The sequence below is a fragment of the Trachurus japonicus genome, chromosome 14, assembly GCF_045865225.1.
Source record: "Trachurus japonicus isolate A0001 chromosome 14, Traja_1.0".
Taxonomy (NCBI): Eukaryota; Metazoa; Chordata; class Actinopteri; order Carangiformes; family Carangidae; genus Trachurus; species Trachurus japonicus.
In genome coordinates, this window is record NC_140920.1 from 32,840,138 (window position 1) to 32,861,449 (window position 21,312).

The 21,312-nt window shown below is 43.5% G+C and overlaps 2 protein-coding genes across 2 annotated transcripts in view; one reads left to right on the top strand and one right to left on the bottom strand.

Annotated features, from left to right (window-relative positions):
* LOC146975154 (arf-GAP with Rho-GAP domain, ANK repeat and PH domain-containing protein 1) overlaps positions 1-7,161 on the top strand; it is a 15,791-nt gene extending 8,630 nt beyond the window's left edge. Inside the window, exons 19-25 of the mRNA XM_085798856.1 lie at positions 2,374-2,575; positions 2,701-2,746; positions 3,173-3,387; positions 3,558-3,761; positions 5,446-5,551; positions 5,635-5,776; positions 7,010-7,161. Coding sequence (XP_085654982.1) covers positions 2,374-2,575; positions 2,701-2,746; positions 3,173-3,387; positions 3,558-3,761; positions 5,446-5,551; positions 5,635-5,776; positions 7,010-7,057 — 963 coding nt within the window. The 3' untranslated portion in view covers positions 7,058-7,161. The remainder of the gene's footprint in view (positions 1-2,373; positions 2,576-2,700; positions 2,747-3,172; positions 3,388-3,557; positions 3,762-5,445; positions 5,552-5,634; positions 5,777-7,009) is intronic.
* Positions 1-21,312, bottom strand: part of rps14 (ribosomal protein S14) — a 155,363-nt gene that overhangs the window by 30,079 nt on the left and 103,972 nt on the right. The window lies entirely within an intron of this gene.

Consider the following 21,312-nt stretch of genomic DNA (forward strand, 5'->3'; position numbering starts at 1 on the left):
TGATATTATGTGTTAAATATAAGTTCTTAAATAGTTAATATCTTGCCGACAGCAATCACTTACATAGAGTGTTTGGGACCGAAAACACGGTCTGTCAGTCACTCTGCTCTGCTCTGAGCCGAAGAGAAAACATTTATCGTATCCTACAGTTTTTATCCAATGAGGAGAGAGAACGGCATGCAGGGCTGTGTGTGCAGCCAAGGAACGCCGTGAATGTGGTGACGTAGCGACGAGGACTGTTATGGTGCGTTCAAGGAAACTCGTATTTTTCCGACCGTGAAGTGGTACCAGTTCGATCTGGTACGAGTTCACCGGTCGGAAGTTACGAGTGGCCGTTATAGTGACTTTCACCGGTAAAACAGGTCGGAAAAACACGAGTGGGTTGCCTGAAACGCTACAAAGTCGTAAGTTGTGACTTGAAGCTGTAATTTACGATTTCAAAAGCCTGCCTGGAACGCAGCATTAGCGAAAACGACCGGACCACTTACTTCTGCTTTAATGTAGCCTATTAGTAAGCAGTTAATTAATGTTTACTACTAAAAGTTAGTTAATAAATTCAAAGTTGAATAATAAAGTTATCATTATGTATGCATTACTCAGCATTAATTAACACATTAGTTTATATATTAATGCTTAATAATGTACTAACTAACGTTAATTAAGGGACCCTTATTGTAACGTGTTACCAAAAAAATAAATATATATATATATATATATATAGTCATAGAAAAGTGCTTTAAAGGTGTACAGAAAAGAAAATTGAATTTGAGCCCACTCTGGGTCATAAAATTAGTGTAATAACTCATCTATCAGACGATGTAGGCCAAACTTTGTGCAAAATTCTATTTTTGAGTAAATCCGTGATGAAAGTGTGTATTTTAGTGTAGTTTTTTTTTTTCGTATTGGATAATGCAGGCGCACGGATTATACGTCAGCCTGTACACGATTCACTAGCCACTGATATTGGATCCGTAATCCGTCATTCAAACGTCTGAGACACGCACACACACACGGAGCTCGGTCTCGCCCCAAACTTTGAATATCCCGCCCGCTCGATAACGACCAATCAAATTCATTTTCCTTACTCGGGTAAACTCGTGTTGCAGCTCGTGACAACTCGGCGCGACAAACGGGACAAACGGCCATTTCTGTACACCTTTAACATCTCCCTTTAAAGGGATAGTTCAACATTTTGGCAAATTGGCCCATTGCCATAATTGCTATAGTCATAGCAGTAGGTTCGTTACCTTTAATTGTCGGTGTAAGCTATTTTTAGTACAGCGGAGCGCAGCAGCTGGCTGCTCAGAGCTACGCTATGGAGGCTAAGGGAATTTCTTGGTTCAACATCCCAAAACTCCACAGCGCTTTTGTAGACAAGTTGTGACCTGCACAACCACCACGCTATGAGATAATGACGGAACGATACGAAACGGAGCCGTTTTCGAGGTAAATTCATACAAAACCGCTGATGCGCGTTGCGTTCAGGGACAGTTTTTCAGCAAGCAGTCTCCGTATTTACCCTGTATTTACCTCGAAAACGGCTCCGTTTCGTATCGTTCCATCATTATCTCATAGCGTGGTGGTTGTGCAGGTCACAACTTGTCTACAAAAGCGCTGTGGAGTTTTGGGATGTTGAATTTGATGAGTTTAATGAGGGAAACCAAGAAATTCCCTTAGCCTCCATAGCGTAGCTCTGAGCAGCCAGCTGCTGCGCTCCGCCGTACTGAAAATAGCTTACACCTACAATTAAAGGTAACGAACCTACTGCTATGACTATAGCGATTATGGCAATGGGCCAATTTGCCAAAATGTTGAACTATCCCTTTAACATCCCCATAACTAAAAATCAATATGAACAAGATCACCTTGTGGCCTTACTCTTCAGCATTACAATTGTTGTGGGTACAAAGCTACTTCTGTACGGTTTTGTCCAATAGAGACCACAAAACGACAGCCAGAACGAAGGAGCTGGAACTCACCATGCAAAGGATGTGAGCAGTCGGTTTTATGCTGCAGCTGTGTGTTATAGAGGGCTGTCATAGTGAGTTGAGGCTCCTCAGTTAGCCTACCAGCCCATTTGATAATTTGTTTCGGGGAACTTTAGTCCTGTAGTGACAGATTAACAAACCAGGACACCAGGGCAAAAGATAATAAAGACTCAATAAAAGCTGGATAAAATAGGGTCAGCATAGTTTTGTCAATATTAAAACAGGTAAAACAAATGCTGATGTCCCTTCTTACACACTGCTTGTTAAAAGGGTGAGGGTCTAAGGTCAAAGGATGTTATGATGCTGTGTAAAGACCTTTGAGACAAACTGTTGTAAAAAATGGGCTTTACAGTCACTTATCAGTCAGCGTTGCTCTCCTCTGCAGGTGATTCTCCCGGGGGGCGTGTCCTATGCTGAGGTGTGCGGGGCTTCTGCTGTCAGTAAAGTCAGCATGGTTGAAATGGGTGGAGACTTGCATCACTCTGACGCCTGGTTGTTGCTGGGGGAGGACGGAGTGAGCGTTCACCCTGTTGACAGACACTCACAACTCACTCTGAGGATGGACTTGAGCATGCTCAGTCACCATGGTAACAGTGTTTTTAACCATTCACACCTGAGTCTCACATGCAGGGACTGGCTCGGTTCTGGTTCAGTCATCAGGCGACCTGATGCTTGATGACTCTGCATCTAAACTTTTCTTTTTTTCCCTCAGAAATGTCTCCGTCTGAAAACATCATCACCATGGTAACGGGACAAAGGTGATTAAGCCTACTCATTACTTTTAAAAAGTCATTAGTATAGTTACTAGTTACTTTACCCAAACAGTTACTGAGTCAGTAGTAATTTACTTAGACCCGCCCCCCTATCCTCCTAACCTCTTGTTTATCTGGAACTAACCAACTCACTCAGTATTCCTCCGCACAGGCAGCATCGGTTAGTTCCAGATAAACAGCTTTTTTCTGACTTGTTGATGGACTGAAAAAAATGTGTATATAATGTACACTTTAACAAGTGTATTATCTGTTGACAGGACTTCTTGAGTCAAATAACAACGAGTAACAGCACATTTTATTGTCGGTAACGATAACAGCGTTATAACGGGGGGAACAGTAACTTTTTTGATTAGGCTACTAGTTACTGAAAAAAGTAGCGGCATTATTTTATTTTTTAACATCTCTCCTCAGGTGTGTGTCCCTGCGTCTCCAGCAGCAGTACACCTGTCGCCACTGGTATGACCACCTGCTGAGGGCTTTGGCCAATCACAGCTCAGTTCCACGCCAGCCGCCCACGGCCAATCACAGCTCAGCTCATCAGTCTCTGTACCCAGTGATGGACGTGATCTCCAGAGGTTCAGTGCCGCCCGGTATCGAACGCTGCATCTCCCACATCACAACCCATGGTCAGAACCCATCATTGCTACATTTTGATTGATCAATCTGAAATAAACTCATTACACAGCTCCGCCCACTACACTACTGATGACAGGGACCCAGTGGCTTCTGGGTAGTGGGGGATGGGGGGTCAGGGTCGGCTGCTGTGAGCTCATGTCTGTGACTGAATGTGTCTCAGGTCTGAAGGTGGAGGGAATATACCGCCGCTGTGGCCTTGCTACTAAAGTCAGCCGACTGGCGGAGGCCCTGGTGACATCTCCGAGCTCCGCCCCTCTGGAGAGTCATGAGCAGGGCGTGTTGGATGCTGCCTCCGCCCTCAAACAATATGTCCGCCAGCAGCAGAGTTTTATACCAGACGTACAGGCGTGGCTGAAGGCAGCAGGTACAGTACACAGCACCAGAAATATGCAGCAGAACCTGAAGAACAAGTATAAAATTAAATTAAAATAAAATAAAACTTAATTCAAATTAAAGTTTGTGACGTGTGTGACAGATGTGCAGCTGACAGTGACAGTTTCACTAAACCTGACATTGTGACGTCTCTTGGACATAGGACATAAAGGCATGTACCTCTGTATATTCTGTGTTTTTCCTCTCTTCAACTGTCTCATTTCAATTTTTGCCGGTGTCGGTTGGCAATGTGAAATGTGGTGCGCACCTGTTTCTCTCTCGCATGCTCACTCGCTCACTCGCTCACTCGCTCACACTCGATCTGCATATGAAAAATAAAAACTAGTGCGGAAGAAATAGGCCTACAGATGCATACTGTAGTTACAGTATTTCAATTTCATGGTTGCTGTGGTCACAAGGAGTTATTAAGCTGCCTTTTTGCGCCGCGCACCCCCTTCAAATTTCTGACAGAGCTGACGCACCCCCAACGCACCCCCTCAAACACACAAAAAAAGCCATGTGTGTGTGTTATTAGGCAGCCTAATAACTCCTTGTGACCACAGCAACCACAAAATTGAAATACTGTAACTACAGTATGCATCTGTAGGCCTATTTCTTCTGCACTAGTTTTAATTTTTCATATGCTGATCGAGAGTGAGAGAGTGAGCGAGTGAGCATGCGAGAGAGAAACAGGTGCGCACCACATTTCACATTGCCGACCGACACCGGCAAAAACTGAAACGAGACAGTTGAAGAGAGGAAAAACAACAGAATATACAGAGGTACATGCCTTTATGTCCTATGTCCAAGAGACGTCACGACGTAGTGGCTCAGGTTTAGTGAAACTGTAACTGTCAGCTGCACATCTGTCAGCAGCTGCTCCAATCACACACGTTACAAACTTTAATTTGAAGGGACAAACAGTGACTTTGCCCATAAACAGATAGGCTATACCAGAGCGATTGTTGTCGGCTGCTTTTTGACTAAATTTGAGACCCCCTTCAAATTTTAGTTTTGGGGCCCTCAGGGGTGGGTTAATCCGCCCCGTATTTCGCACACTGGGGCAGATCCTTATCGTTTTGTTTTCACGGGAAAATGGATGGAATAAAATGTATGTATGACTCTTTAGGGCTTCTGTAAGTTTGTAAATTGAGTTGTTAAACTACAAATAATGCCCCAAAAAGCAGTTGAAATACTTGACACAGCACAAAATATGAATGTAGTTTAACTATCAGCAAGTTACAGCAATTGTAGTTAAGCTATGATGTTCAACTAGCTACATGTAGTTTAAAGGTGATAGCTACAAGTTTAATTCCTCCTGGCCAGTAGGTGTAGAACTCACACTGCTGCTCTCGCTCCAACCTTCCGTTTTACTGGTTGCCAGTTACACATGACATCAACGTTCTAATGCTGTTGCCACAGAGATCATTCCATGCCGATGTTGCCAACGTAACCAGATGTAAATATTTACATATTTCGGACCCGCCAAAATTTATTAAACAATTATTTATATACTATTTTTTTTTAAATTCAGTAAAATTAATACTTTTATTCTGCACCCCTCTAGACATTCTGTGGATGCATTATTTTTGAAAAATTAATTTGATGAAAAAGTTGTAGCTATAACCTTTAAGTCTCCCCAACATTGAGTAGTAGTCTCTCTCTCACTCTCTCAGTGATCTCAGATGAACGCTCCAGGTTTAAAGCATACCGACAGTTACTACGGCAACTTCCTGATGACAGCAGAGCTACACTGAGTGCACTGTTTGGACATTTCTATACGTAAGAAACACGCAAACACACACACAGTCTCTCTCTCTCTCTGATGTGTGGAGGTTTAACCCAGTTCTGTACCTCTCTGTCAGGGTCCAGGTGTTCTCTCAGGTGAACAAGATGTCGGCTCAGAATCTGGCTCTGGTTCTGGTTCCGTCTCTGTTTCAGATGATGAGCCAGGATCTGGTCAAACTGACCAGAGAGTTCATCATTCACCACACACTGCTGTTCCTGGTATGTAGGCTAGCTGACACACCTGTAACACACCTGGTACATTTGTGACACACCTGGTACATTTGTGACACACGTAACACACCTGGTACATTAGTGACACACCTGTAACACACCTGGTACATTAGTGACACACCTGTAACACACCATGTACATTACTGACACACCTGTAACACACCTGGTACATTAGTGACACACCTGTAACACACCTGGTACATTAGTGATAGACCTGTAACACACCTGGTACATTAGTGACTCATCTGCAACACACCTGGTACCTTAGTGACACACCTGTAACACACCTGGTACATTAGTGACACACCTGTAACACACCTGGTACATTAGTGATACACCTGTAACACACCGGGTACATTAGTGACACACCTGGTACATTAGTGACACACCTCTAACACACCTGGTACATTAGTGACACACCTGTAACACACCTGGTACATTAGTGACACACCTGTAACACACTTGGTACATTACTGATACACCTGTAACACACCTGGTACATTAGTGACACACCTGTAACACACCTGGTACATTAGTGACACACCTGGTACATTAGTGATACACTTGGTACATTAATGACAGACCTGTAACACACCTGGTACATTAGTGATACACCTGTAACACACCTGGTACATTAGTGACACACCTGTAACACACCTGGTACATTAATGACAGACCTGTAACACACCTGGTACATTAGTGACACACCTGTAACACACCTTGTACATTACTGACACACCTGTAACACACCTGGTACATTAGTGACACACCTGTAACACACCTGGTACATTAGTGATACACCTGTAACACACCGGGTACATTAGTGACACACCTCTAACACACCTGGTACATTAGTGACATACCTGTAACACACCTGGTACATTAGTGATACACCTGTAACACACCTGGTACATTAGTGACACACCTGTAACACACCTGGTACATTAGTGATACACTTGGTACATTAATGACAGACCTGTAACACACCTGGTACATTAGTGATACACCTGTAACACACCTGGTACATTAGTGACACACCTGTAACACACCTGGTACATTAGTGACACACCTGTAACACACCTGGTACATTAATGACAGACCTGTAACACACCTGGTACATTAGTGACACAACTGTAACACACCTTGTACATTACTGACACACCTGTAACACACCTGGTACATTAGTGATACACCTGTAACACACCTTTTTTTAAATCGCAGACACCAGAAGAGAAAGAAGAGGAAAGGGAGGAGATCACTGTCCTCTGATGAGATGAAGATGAAGATGAAGATGAAGATGAAGATGAAGATGAAGATGAAGATGAAGATGAGATTTTCCTCTCTGTTTGGTGCGTGTGGTCTGACTCTGGACACAGCCACCTACAGACGTGTCCATGTTTGCTCAGAGACTCTACAATAAGTCGTGTGTTCAATAAGTTGTATTCAATTACTGATTTTATAAGTTGGTGAACTGGTGTTACTGTTAGTCATTTAAATGTGTTGAGTGTTGAGTTTAAGTCGAATCAGTTTCTATAGTGAAGTGAGTCCAAGTGCCTCAGTGCCCCTAAGCTAGGCAGCAGCTGCTCATTGTCCAACGTCCAATAATAAGACTAATAAAGAGACACATTTCTGTCTCAGTGCTGGACTGAGTCCCGGTCTGCTCGCCTCCTCCTGCTCGACTGAGCATGGTTTACCTGGGTCAGGTGACCTCCACCTCTTGTGTTTACCTGACCATGTGTGTGTTTGTTGTTGTTGTGCTTACAGTATAAACAGTATAAATTTTGAAGGTGAAATGTTTTCCCTGGTGTTACTCAATATGATTGATAAATACAACTTATATATCAAGATGACACATGGTTTCATTCTCAGATTCATCACTGATGTTCAGATCTTATGGAAAGTATTGTAACAGTAATTTACAGTTTGCTCAGTGTGTGTTTTGTCTGATAGAAAGTCCTTTAGGAAAATAAAATCTGATCTCTCTGTCTGGACCACCTGATGTGTTAAGGCTCTGGTCTCAATATAGTCAGAGTTTCATTCCAGGAGCTTCACACCAGTGAATCCTCCTGCTCACCTGACGGACAACTTTACAGCTTTTTCCGAGTGCTTACATCCTTTTTGCAGAATTTGGTTCAATGAATCAAACCTCTACACACAAGGAAGATAAGACACAACACTAACACAAACACTTCACAGCTCTGTCAAAGTGAAACTCTGCAATCGAAACCTCAAGTCAAGTCAAAACAGCCCTTTCTAAAATTGTCATTCTTGCAACAGAAAGATAGACACACACGCACACACACCACTTGTCAAATCAACAAACAACACTTACGTGCTTTACAGACATTTTCTCAAACAATTCTCTGTGAACCTCAAACGTAGAATTACAGTGATCAGCTGACTGTTTTTTCACAACAAAAGTATTTTTCCCCTTTGCTTTTTTTTTTTACAAGGAAAAAAATTCTTCCATCAAGAAGATACAAAACAATAACAGTACATTTGTTTTACTGTAAACAAAGCAATCTCTCTTTGTCTTCCTCAGGGTCTCACTGCCTTCACGTTTGCAGAGTAGACTAAGGGCCGGATTTACTAAAGGTTTGCGTGTATTAAAACGTGTGCAAACGTGATTGCACGCGCAAACACATGTGGAACCTGATCTACTAACCGGACGCCGAGGATTGAGTCTCTCACACGGGCAGAATAGCACGTGCACGTGTGTTTGCCTTGATGAATATGTAAATATGGGCGTTTCAGCCAGAACGTGCAGAATACTGGGAGGAGTAGATGCAAATCGATTTATTTAGCGCGTGCAATGTGATTTACCAAACCAGGAAGAGATTGCGGTGGCTGTTTTTGCGTCTTTATTCACCACGTCTGAAAACCATGTACTAACTGATACAATTTTGCCAAAACTTATGCGTTTATTGGTTTGATACCTGTCAGAGCCCCATGGTCTTACATCTCTGCATTTCCTCACGTCTGGGTAATTCTCTAACAGTTTTTCAGCCGTGTTAAAAGTCATTTACGCGCCGTTACGCACGGGGCACGTCTGTCCTGCAGTGCGCTCCTCTCCTCTCCTCTCCTCTCCTCTCCTCTCACCTGGCTGCTCAGCTCCGTCTCTCGGTCCCGGTCCCGGACTGAGACACGTCACCGCTGCCTTCACCCGTCTTTGATCCCTCTGGTCAGTGGTCAGAGCGTTTAGATCCGTGTGTCCCACCTGAGCTCTCTATAGACCTTTTCAGAGAGTATAAACAAATACAGGTGTTACCAAGGATACTAATTAAGGCTCCATTCCATTTAGTGTAGCAGAGCGTTTTCTAATGAGCCACACCTGTCTTTGTTTATACTCTCTGAGTAGGGTCTATTAATCCACTGGATCATGGGCGGCACACACACACATGTTATAGGTGTGTGATTGTCACTGCAGCTGCTGCCTGTTCGTCACTATATGACGAGTTGGGCCCCGTAGCGATTTGTGTTGATTTATCTAAACAGAGCGCAAGAGAGATGAACACACATGCTGTCATTGTATGCATCGGATCAAATGTAATTCTGTCCCTTCGTCCATCCAGCTCTCTGTCCACTCTCTCCATGGCGGAAACGCGCAAAACCCTCATTTACATATTGCGGTTTGCACGTGTTTTTATTTAGCGGGTTACTCTTAGTAGATCACCTGTTTTGAGTGCACTAACCAAGTTCGCAATATTATAGCGGGCGCAAACAATATAGCGCCCGCTACCTGGGATCTTAGTAAATCCGGCCCTAAATGTCTTACCTGAGCTCTATGCTAAAGGTGTGTTGAGTTTTCTATGGTAGTGTTTTCTGGTGTCTACATAAGTATGTCCCATTACCAGTTGCATTTTAAATAAAAATGTTTTCCCAAAGATAACAAGGTATTTTATTTTTGAAGTGTCTCATTTGGAAACTGTGCGTAATGTTCTGCAACAACTGTGTTGAAGAACTGCAAACAAAGTGCAAAGCAGAAAATGTGTTTAAGGTCTGGTTACAATGTGTTTCAGGTTTTGTTCCAAGAAGTTTTGGTTTGGAAGCTTTGATCCAAGCATTCCTTTTTTTGGATGTAAGCGACGGGCAAAAACTATAAACAAACACAAATGAATTTCAGGGTTCGATAGATGTTTATTTGTTGTTTAGTTTTAACTCATTCATACACCACCACCACCACCCTAATGGTCATTGACTTGTGGTATGTCAATCATTGTGTAAATCAAACCTATGTTCACTGTACAGAGCTAACACTGCAGGTGTGAAAACACCATGGTAATTCTGACTGTTACACAAAACACTGAGATGTTTATTGTAACTGTACAATATAAATATTGAAGACAACGATCAGTGGCAGGCTTAATTTTTGTGACTTTTGTTTGGCCCCCTTTGATTCACGGTTGTTACCCCCTTTGACCCCCAACATAAAATACTCTGGACCCGCCCCTGGACTCATTAAAAACAGTGAAACTGGACTGAGGCCGTCAGCACATCTGTCAGAACACTCATTACAAATGAAACCAGACCGTCTGTCCTCCACCCCCTGACAACAACTCACTGCTCTGTGGGATAGCTGTTTTTAGGCAGAGTGTTGCATTCATGGTCTGTACTGTTCTGTGCGTGCGTGTGGTTACATTGTTGTGGTTATATTTATTGTCCTTTATTGCATCAGGAAGTCTCAGTGAGACAAAATAATCTTGTTGATTGAGGACGCCTCGACCTCAACACTTGAATATAATTGAAATGTCAAATGTCACATTGACCCAAGGCCCATCGCATCAGTCAGCTGGTTGTTGATCTGATTGGTCATCACACGTAGATGTCTTCTGCCTCCTCAGTCATCTGCTGCTTGATTGGTGTTTCCGTGGAAACTTGCAGTTGACAGGCTACTGAAAAGAACAGAGTATATTCATTTTAGCATCTGTTAGCATCTCTGTGTGTGTGCGTGTGTGTGTGTGTGTGTGTGTGTGTGTGTGTGTGTACCATAAGCAGACTCTTCCTCTTTCTCCTGTTTCTCCTCCTCCACCTTCCTCCTGTTACTATGCCGACGGTGCATCGACACATAGACGTTCCTCTCCATTGGACCTACAGCAGGACAACAGGTTGTTAGAGACCAGAAACCAGGTGTGTGGGTGTGTGTGTGTATGTGTATGTGTGTGTGTGTGTGTCAGAGGTCAGACTGTCTGTGATTGGCTGTTGTACCTGCGATCATTTCCCTCTGGTTCCTCCTCCTCCTCAGGATGAAGAGAATGATGACGAGCAGCGGGAGGAGAAGCAAAATGAGGAGAGAGATCAAAGACCACTGTGGACCGGTGTCTGCTGATTGGTGGAAAGATCTCATCATGTTCAGGTCAGGTCATGCTCAAAATCTCACAGTGTCAACTAAACACAGACACACATTTCTAAAATGCAACACACAGTTTACCAAATCTACCAATACACTAACACACCAACAACACATGTTGAAACATTTAATCAGTCACAACACAGTATCATAAAAAACCCTAACAACTGATGGAATAACAAAAACTGAATCAATCAGCTTTACTGTTTTACAATCGACTGATGGATCATTGACTTTTGCTGTAGTTTGGTAAATGCAGGAAGTTTCTTGTTTTTACAAGAACGGAATGACCCACCTCAGAGCAGCTTTGCAGAATGAACACACAAAAAAAGGAGAATAACTGACAAACTGTACAGTGAAGCAACTGAAAATTACTGCAGAAAAAGAAAAATCTGCATCATAGCTGCTGGTCATTCATAGATGTGTGAAAATCAGGGGCGTCACTAGGTTTTAAGGACGGGGGGGGGGTCACCCCCCTGGAGATGCACAGGATGTAAGCGAAAGTTGCCTACGAGCACAAAATTTCTACTCTTTTGGACAGATTTAACAAAGATACACACAAGACCTATGAGATTACTACAGACGTGTCAGAATGAAGATAGGTGTTTGAGTAAATTAATCTGGAGAACAGTATGCACATTTTTCATCTCCGCACAGAAAAGATTGCATTATTTAGAGTAAAATCTACCTTTGAATCATGGGATAGTAGCCCAATGAATCTGAGAATTAGTAATGAGTAACTGTCCAAAAGTAGGCTAGATGCTAAAAAAGTGAAGCAATGAGCAATTTTAAAGATGTTTTATTATCACTATCATGTCCAGGTGGAATTTGACCTTTCTCAGGGTTAGCCTATAGGCTATTAGTGAACTGTTTTTGGCTTGGCTTTCACCCTCTTCACATTTTGACATTCAAATAAGACCATACAAGAGAAATGAGGACTCCAACTGGAGCATTTTTACTAATAAAAAATATGCATAGAAATTTGAAATACTATAGCTTAACAAGATGAATAGCCAAGTATAACATAAACCCAAATTTGTAGGAGCAGATGTATGTTTGCGACAAACAAACTTCTTGGGCCTGTTTCAAAGTGAGAAACACAACTGACGCTCCAGAAGGAAGTCATCCTGTAACACACCTGGTGGTTTGGCTGCTGAGAGTTAAGAGTTGTGATGGATTTGGCATCAACAAGTTTCCCTCTCCTTCATCTGTCAATCTAGATCAGCCCAAACAGGCCATGTGACCGAAAAAACCTCAACACCTGAGTGTGTTTCCTGCTGTGATCGATGCATTTGCATTAGCTCAATCAACTGTAAAATAAAGGTCACAAATTGGTTTCAATCTACAATGTGAACTGCTGTTCACTTTAGCCTGAGCCTTTAGATTCAGATTAGAACATGAGGTTTTCTGATTTGATAAACTTGGTGAAAGCAATTGAAAAATTTTACAGTTACGAAATATCTATTGTTTTGGTCTTTGTTGAGTTTATTTGACATTAAAACAAAATGTAAATGTGTTATATGTATGTATTTTGTGTCAAAAGAACAAGAAATGTGTTAATTTAATAGCCCACACAGGCTGATGTTGTGGTAACTGTGTTAACAGTTTTGAAAAAGTATTGAAAAATGGGTCATAGCACTTGTAAAAAAAAAATAAAAATAAAACTGTGAGATTGGATGATGTCAGGAGGTTGATAGGATTTTGGTGGGGCTGATGTTGTCAATTGATTGGTTGATGGTGTCAGACTCACCCTCCACCTTCAGCAGGAAGTCTGTCGTCACCCTAACCTTCCCCTGCTGATCGTATACCCGGAGGCTGTAGTTTCCAGAGTCGTCGGCTCGGACCTGGCTGAAGTGAAGTGAGCCGTCTTCCAGCAGCTCGCAGCGTCCGTGGTGACACTTCGTCATGTCTTTCCTCAGCATCAGGGTGGGTTCGTGCGTCCACCTGATGTCCCAGCCTTCCTTCACTGCCTCCCTCAGCTGGTCTGTGGACAGCAGGACGGAGCTCCCACTGTGTGCAGGGACTGTGACTGTGACTCCTGCTGAGGCTGCAGATACAGTTAAACTGCTTCACTCCAGTGTTCACTTCAGTAGGTACAACACAATATCAGGAACAGGTCCACTCACCCTTCATCATCATCATCACCACCACCACCACCACCACCAATAACCGGACAAGAAGTGACATGGCTGCAGTCTGAGGTTTCCTCTGCTGCCTCCGCCCCCTCAGCGCCAGGAACTGTGACACACGAGACACACACTTTCAATAGTCAGTGTGACTGTGTGTGTGTGTCTGTGTGTGTTAAATTGATTTTGCAAACTTAATTCATCTCACTTTTTTCTCCAACTTAACTAATGTTTTTTATCTAAGGTTTAGTTTATTCAGATTCAGATATTTTTTTATTCATGTAAAGAATATGATCCACAAAAAATACAGTCAACGAGCAGATGTACATGAAAGAAAACCCCAAAGAAGCAAACAATGCTTCTAGATAGGGGACCCAAGCAACAGGCAGCATACTCACCCAAACCCCCCACGCCCCCGGCCAACCCCCATCCACATATTCTTTTTTTTTTTTTTTTGAAATATGTTTATTGATTTTCAATGAAGAGAAAAATGAAAAAAGAAAATACATATAAAATGAAGAGGGAAAAAATAAGTGGAGGAAAAAGAGAAGAGGGGGAAAAAAAGTCAAGAACACAGCACATCAAGCACAGTGATATTTCATGGTCATAAAATGAGTAGCTACTATAGATAGAATATAAAAGTAGAAAAATAAATAAATAATAGTAAAATAAACAGGTCAGTAGATATATACATCATCATACTCTTGTTTGCACTGCGAGGTTTTGTACAATAGCCAGTGTCTATGGGCTCACATTTTTAAGGTAATTCAGTACTGGGTCCCATGTTTTATCAAACGTATCCCCTCTGTCTTCATTGTAGAATCTCAGTCTCTCCAGATGTAAAGTATTTGACAATTCTCCCAACCATAAATTATAAGTAGGCACAGAGTCCATTTTCCACACTCGTAAAATCAGCTTTTTAGCAATCACCATCCCAAACTGAACTGCTCTTCTTTCAAATTTATTAACAGAAGAAAGGACACTTGTGGCCCCTAGAATGGCGACCAGAGGGTTGAGTGCCAGATTTTTACCAAAAGCCTTAGAAAAACACTCAAAAATACATTTCCAAAATAAATAAAGTTTACTACATGCCCAGAATGAATGTGCTAGAGTTCCTATCGAAGATTTACATCGGTTACACACATAGGCTACCTACCCAGTATCCATTTCCTGGTGTTGTATGTGTGCAGGGGACGGGAGATTGGGGTGAGCGTCGACAACTTTCAGGGTAAATGAATCAAGTGAAGTAGCTGTTGCCATGGTTAGTGAAAGAAGAAGAAAGTGTTACCTGGACAGAACTCGGTGTGTTCTTACCTGTTGGAGAGATGTGGTGGTGATGAAGAGCCTGATGTGATTCAGAGACCAACGACTGACAGCAACACTGTGATGGCGACAGACGATTCATCTAACACTTAAGTGAAGAGGAAGTGAGATGAGAGCCCCCCCCCACATCACTAACACACGGACACACACAAACACACACTGACCACATTGTTTCACTTTCTTCATGTGAAAGTAGCTGAGCTGGTTGACACACTTCAATCACAGTCTGTACGTGACCAGGACTCAGTGAGGACAATGTGAACACATTACAAACTCATCACTCTCTATTAATTCTGATCAACTGATCAGTCAAATAAATTCAGATCATGGTGAATTGAGTCTTTTCAGAAAACAGCCAAATAAATAATGACACTCGGTGTTAAGGCCAAAAGTCAGTGAAGGTCTGTGCACCAAAACTTGTCTGTACATAGGTAATTATTGGTTATCCTAAATCAATAAACTGTTAAAATATTGATTTTAATGAGTCATTTTTAATGAGTCATTTTGGAATGAAGGAATGTTCCTTTGGGAACCATCCAGACAAAAGAAGAAATCTCAGGTTATTGTTACTTACTATAGTAATCTAAATTCCTGTTGCACTCTTTCCCCTTGACACATACCACGTCTTCCACAACCACAAAGCCAACAAGGAAGAGCAGGTCCTTGACCTACCAGAGAAGGTGGAGAAGATTGTGGCTGCCAGTGCCAACAGAGGAGAGTATTACTATAACTACAGCTACCAGCAGGTAGTTTAGATGCTGGATGAGAGGACGTTGATGTGGGAGAGTTCTAGAAGTAAAAAGTGAGTTAAAGCATGGGGAGAAGCTCAGGGAGGCTCGGGAGGAGCCACAGCAGGTGCAGAAACGACTGCAGTCTGAGCTGAAGAGATACTGAAGGTGGAGTCAGACAGGATGTGGTCTTTAGTGTTGCATCCCTTTCATCTCACCAAGTTTCAGGAGGCCGGCCTCAAACTCAAATTTTTCAGTATTCAACTTCTTCAGGTCCAGTAAAGGTCAGAGCTGCAGGATGATTTTATCTGATGAAGCTACAACTCTCAAGCATGTTCATGTTGGACAGGATCTCCGACACTGATGAAATAATAATCCCCGTCATTTACAGCACCTGAATGGAATATCAACAACACTGTTAGTTCAGATCTGAAAACTGTATAAAACGAGAGGTTTAAAGACAGTTAAAAATTCAGACTGTACAATGAAGGTCTTGACACAGAGCATCACAGACAGTAATTATCTCAGCTTGTTGCTGTTTTAGGTTATGGTGACATGCTGCTTTTAGAAGCAGTAGTAGTAACATGTTCCTGCCACAAGCTGTCACCCTTCAGTTGGACTGCAGAGCAACGCTGGAGCAGGAGGAAGGTTCAGGTTCACCGTCTGAACTCACATCTGTGAACTGATCTCAGTGTGTGTGTGTGTGTGTGTGTGTGTGTGTGTGTGTGTGTGTGTGTGTGTGTGTGTGTGTGTGTGTGTGTGTGTGTGTGTGCGTGCGTGCGTGTGTGTATGTGTTGCTTTTCTGTAACTGTAGTGCCACTCCAACTCCAAAAAGTATAGTAGTAATATACAGCTGCAGTACTACTGCATTATTCCAGCTGCTGCCCTGCTCCTGCACACAGACAGTTGAGCGGTGAGGGGGAGGAGACCCTGCCAGGAGGAGGAGGAGGAGGAGGAGGAGGAGAGGGCAGTCATTGAGAGAGCTCAGTCTGCTCAGCTCAGTCACACCAATTGTCTCAATATACTACTGATACCATTATTACTACTACTACTACTGCTGATACCAGTACTGGTGCTGCTAATACTTCTATTGATAGTGCATCTCATATAGCTGCTACTACTACCACTACTGCTGATACTGATATTACTTTTGCTGCTACTGGTACTACTACTACTGCTGCTGATACTGCAGCTTCTGCAGTTGCTGCTACTGGTTCTTCTGACACTTCTTTCACTTTTATTCCTGACACCCTAACCCTTTCTGCCCCTCCTGCTGCTACTGAAGCTGCTGCTGTTGCTGCTGTTGCTGCTGTGTGTATCGGCTGACAGTCATCCAGCTCTTGGTAATCATTAAATGCTAAAGTTGAAGACAACAGGACTTCTTCTCAGTTCTTGGGGACGCTTCACCTCTGATTCGAAAGGCTTCTCGAGATCTAAAAACGATGTGGAGTCCCAGGTATTTAACCGTTTGTGGGGAGGACACCTTAGGGAATGGTTAAGCTAGCGGCCATGTGGGTCATTAGAGTAACCTTTGCCAAGGTGTGGTTCATCTGTGAGCTGCTGTCCTTCTCTGCCTTCATGTCAGGATCACATGGGTCAAGATGTGAATGGGTGTAAAGTTGCCTGGGAAGGGCCCTAGACAGTATTAGTATTATAGGTGAATGATAATTGGACACAGGTGGCCCCCTTTAATTCCTCTCTCACACCATTCATCTTCTCTGTCCAAAATCTGGACATTAGCAGGACTCAAAGGACTGTCCCTTCTCCCTAAGGTGCAGAGGCCCAGCTGAGTCCTGTCCTGCTGAGCTGGCTCCTCTGTGTTGTCCCATGTGCTGATGGAGAGGTTGTTTGGTCTCTCCTATGTGTAGGTATGAGCACTGCACCGTGCAGTGCTGCGTGCACATCATTGCTCAGCTTGAGCCAGCGTGTCTTTTATTTGGAGTGAATCTGTTTTTGTGTTTTTGTGAGTGTTGCTGGCTCTGATATGAACACAGATGTTGTGTTGGAAGGAAATTCTTGTTTTTTTCCCGACAAACCTGCCACTCCTGGGACAACACCTTCTGCCTTTGTTTTTGTTCACTGTCCAGTCACCAATGCCCAACCACTGAGTGAGTTAGGTAAACTTTTCTCTGACTGGAGATTATTGGCTCACTCTCATGCTGATGAATACTCCAGAGTAGTTTTTTATTCTTCAAAGTGCATCTGGAGACCCGGGAGGCCGGTTCATAGTCCTTTATATGAGAGCAATATGGGCCTGACATAAAAGGGTCCATAAAACTACACATAAACCATTTAATATTCCTCCACACTGCTCGTCCACTGCAATCCAAGTGTCCTGAAGGGATATAGTCATTTAGGACATTTTTACAGCCTAAACAGTCCTGTATTGAATTTGCCTGGGGTGCGCTCTTGCGTTCCTGCGTGTGAACGTCAAATGTCCTAAATGACGTCGTTTGCAGTAAGCTCTGGACTATATCCCTTTAGGACACTTGGATTGCAGCAGACAAGCAGTGTGGAGGAATATTACAAGGTCTTTGTGTAGTTTTATGGACCTTTTTGTGTCTGGCCCTATTACTCTCATATAAGGCTTTCCTTGGACCCGCCTCCCGGGTCTCCAGATGCGCTTTGAGGAATAAAAAATATATAGAGTATTCATCAGCATGAGGGGGAGTCAATAATGACTGAATTTCATTTTTTGGTGAACTACTCCTTTAAGCTGCCATAGCTGTTAGCAGATAGCCCCCTCTAACCGTACTACTGCCACTACTACATTTGAAGTTCTAGTAGTAGTGGTACTAACTGCTGCTGTTGGTATTCCTACAACTACTGCTGTAGTGAAGTGAGTACTACTTCTGTGAATACTACTGTTCCTGTTCCTGTTACCGTTGGTGGTTCTGCTACTATTGTACTATTAGTATATTATTGCTCCTGGTTCCTACTGTTTCTATTGTCTGTACTACTATTGCTGAGGTATAGGTACTGTAATACTGCAGTAGTGTTGTGACATAACTCCTCTACCACTGTCAGTGTTTGACACCATTAATGATGTAGAGTTCTGTGAGTACTGACTCCTGTAAGTGCTAACACTGTTGGTCTCTGGTGTCCTCTTCTGTGGTAGATGTGTTCTCCTCCAGACAGTGACCTCTGACCTCTGCACTGAAGGTCAAGGTGAAACAGGCAGAACAGCAGCCAATCAACTAATCACTGGCCAACTGTAGCGTCCCAGGGTTCCCAGTGTCCTGATTGGTCCTTCATTTGTTCTCCGTCCGTTCTGTCTCCGACTCAGAGGAACGTTCCGTCCACGTTTTCCCCATAAATCTTTGTGTTTATGTGTTTCTGGCATTTGGGGAATGTGAAGAGTTCAGATCATATTTCATCAGATCCGTTGTGTGTATGTGTGCGTGTGTTAGTGTGTGTGTGTGTGTGTGTGTGTGTGTGTGTGTGTGTGTGTGTGTGTGAGAGAGGGACAGGCCTCTGACCTCCATGACCTCAACGGTGTCTTTCCATCGCTACTAAAAAGTCTCTGATGATTTAGTGAGGATCCTCCATCAGCCTCATCTGAGAGGACTTGTCCTCGGCATAGATGTGTCCTCACATGTACACTTGTCCTCACATGTCCTCAGCATGTAGACGTATCCTCAGTATACCTGTCCTCACCATGTACACTTGTCCTCGCCATGTAAATGTGTCCTCACCATGCTGTCCTTTTGTTGTGTCTGCAGCAGTTTGTTGCCAAATGCTGCTGTAAAATGTTACAGGAAATGTTAAAGGAATAGTTCGCAAAAAAATGAAATTCATGGTGATGAATACTCCGGAGTAGTTTTTTATTCCTCAAAGTGCATCTGGAGACTCGGGAGGCCGGTTCGTAGTCCAACGAAAACTTATGACAGTACTAGGGCCCGACACAAAAACGTCCATAATTCGTCCACTGAAATCCAAGTGTCCTGAAGGGATATAATGACTGAATTTATTTTTGGGTGAACTATTCCTTTAACAGTGTGTTTGTGTTTGTGTTGACTGAGTGATGCAGACTGCATGATCACAAGGCTGGTTGGCTGTGAGCCCCATGTTGCTGATGACATGTGTGGTGCAGGAGGAAGCTCATGCTTTGGTCCTCTGTTCTCCAACATCATAATTAATATTAAGATGAATATCAATTAACACCTGACAGATAACATGTAGATCACTTCCTCTCTCTCTCTGTCAGATTCTCTCCATCAGGTTCTGTCAGAGTTCAGTGTCGTTCATCCAATCAGGACCGACTCAGAGGGACTGTCAGTGCCCGATCCGTACCCGGAACACGATCCGTTCCAGCGCTTCTGCGCGTGCGCCGTTTTACGGCATTAGCTTCAAAGCTATGCTAACTGATAGCCTAGCAGTAGAGCAGCTAAAAGTCCGCCGTAGCGTTGTTAAAACGTCACTTTATTAATTTTAAATATTTTTTCATGCGAGAAAGTCACAGTTTAGAGTCCTAATCTGTGGTCAGTTTATCCAACTGACGTCTGTTTGGAAGTTTGCTCTGGTTTTGGGAGAAGTGCAGAGCTAGCTGGGAGCAGAGCTGGGAGCATAGCTGAGAGTAGCCACCGGGAGCTAACGTTAGCTCGCTGCTCGGCTCATCTCAGAGGCAGCAGCCGGCCGGCTGAGGTGATTGACCGGTCACCCAGACGTCGTCATGACGGTGGAGAAAGCGAGCAGATTAATTTATGGTCTCATTGATTAGTTTGTGTAAATGAAAAGTGAAGCTTCAGGTGGAGCTGGTCAGAGGAGCAGTGCTGACTTGCTGCTGTCTGTATGTGCAGAAATCACCACATTTACATCAATAAATAAATGTTTTACAATTAACTGATCGGTCTACATTACATTTAATTTAATCAGAAATAGAACAGAGGGGAATTCGTTGCGACGTGCTTGTGTTTTTCCTCATAGAACGTCTCTGTTTTCATCCATATCCGCGGTGTCTGCCGTAAACTAAAAGAAGGGGGAGTGCGCATGTGCGTGCGCATGCGCAGAAGCGTCCTGGAACGGATCGTGTTCCGGGTACGGATCGGGCACTGACAGGGACGTTTCCTGTCAGCCTCGGTCTCTGCCAACCACTTGCGCCGCAGCAAAAGACACGCCCACTATGCAGAGGACACGCCCTCTGACTTGGATAATGTCAAAAACAAAAGACAATTTCAAACGGACGGGCCCGCCTCCAACCAGACAGGCCACAGCTGGAGGGGGCGGAGTCACCAGACTGAGGAGGCGGAGCTTTACTTCAACGTGACCGTGTTCGGTCAGGAACTCCACCTACATCTGCATCCAAACTCTCGTCTGGTCGCCCCCACAGCAACCATGGAGTGGGAGGAGTCAGGACAACTTCACTCTCAGCCAATAGGAGACACCAGCTGTTTCTATACAGGGGCGGTGACCAACATGGAGGACTCGGCGGTCGCCATCAGCAATTGTGACGGACTGGTAAACGACTAAAATATAAGATTATATTCTGATTTTTTCCACTGAACTTTCATAAACCAAGAAAACACAAATCATAAACTAACACTATCACAAAGTAGACTACACAACCATCAACACATTTAGACAACACAGATTTAAATCAGTATCACCATAGAAACAGAAAATGTCACTCTTGTCAGAGTGATATAAGACTGTAGCATCAGATTGACACCTCCAAATGTGAGAGGGTCAAGAGGTCAGGTACAGAAAACAGCCTCCGACACCAAAACATGAGTGCAGCAGCGTCCAGGTGACATCGACACTAGTCTGATCCAGTTCCTGGGAGATTTATCTTTAGAGAGATGGAGTCTATGGAGACTGTAGCAGCCCACGTCAAGCACAGGTTAAGAAAACAAGCCTATGCTCCTGGTATCTTTGACCAATCAAATCTATTCTGGTCTGGGGGTTCCTGATTGGTTGAAGGGCCGGCAAATCGGTACGACAGAGTAGGGCCCGCCCCTCAACCAATCAGGAACCCCCAGACCAGAATAGATTTGATTGTTT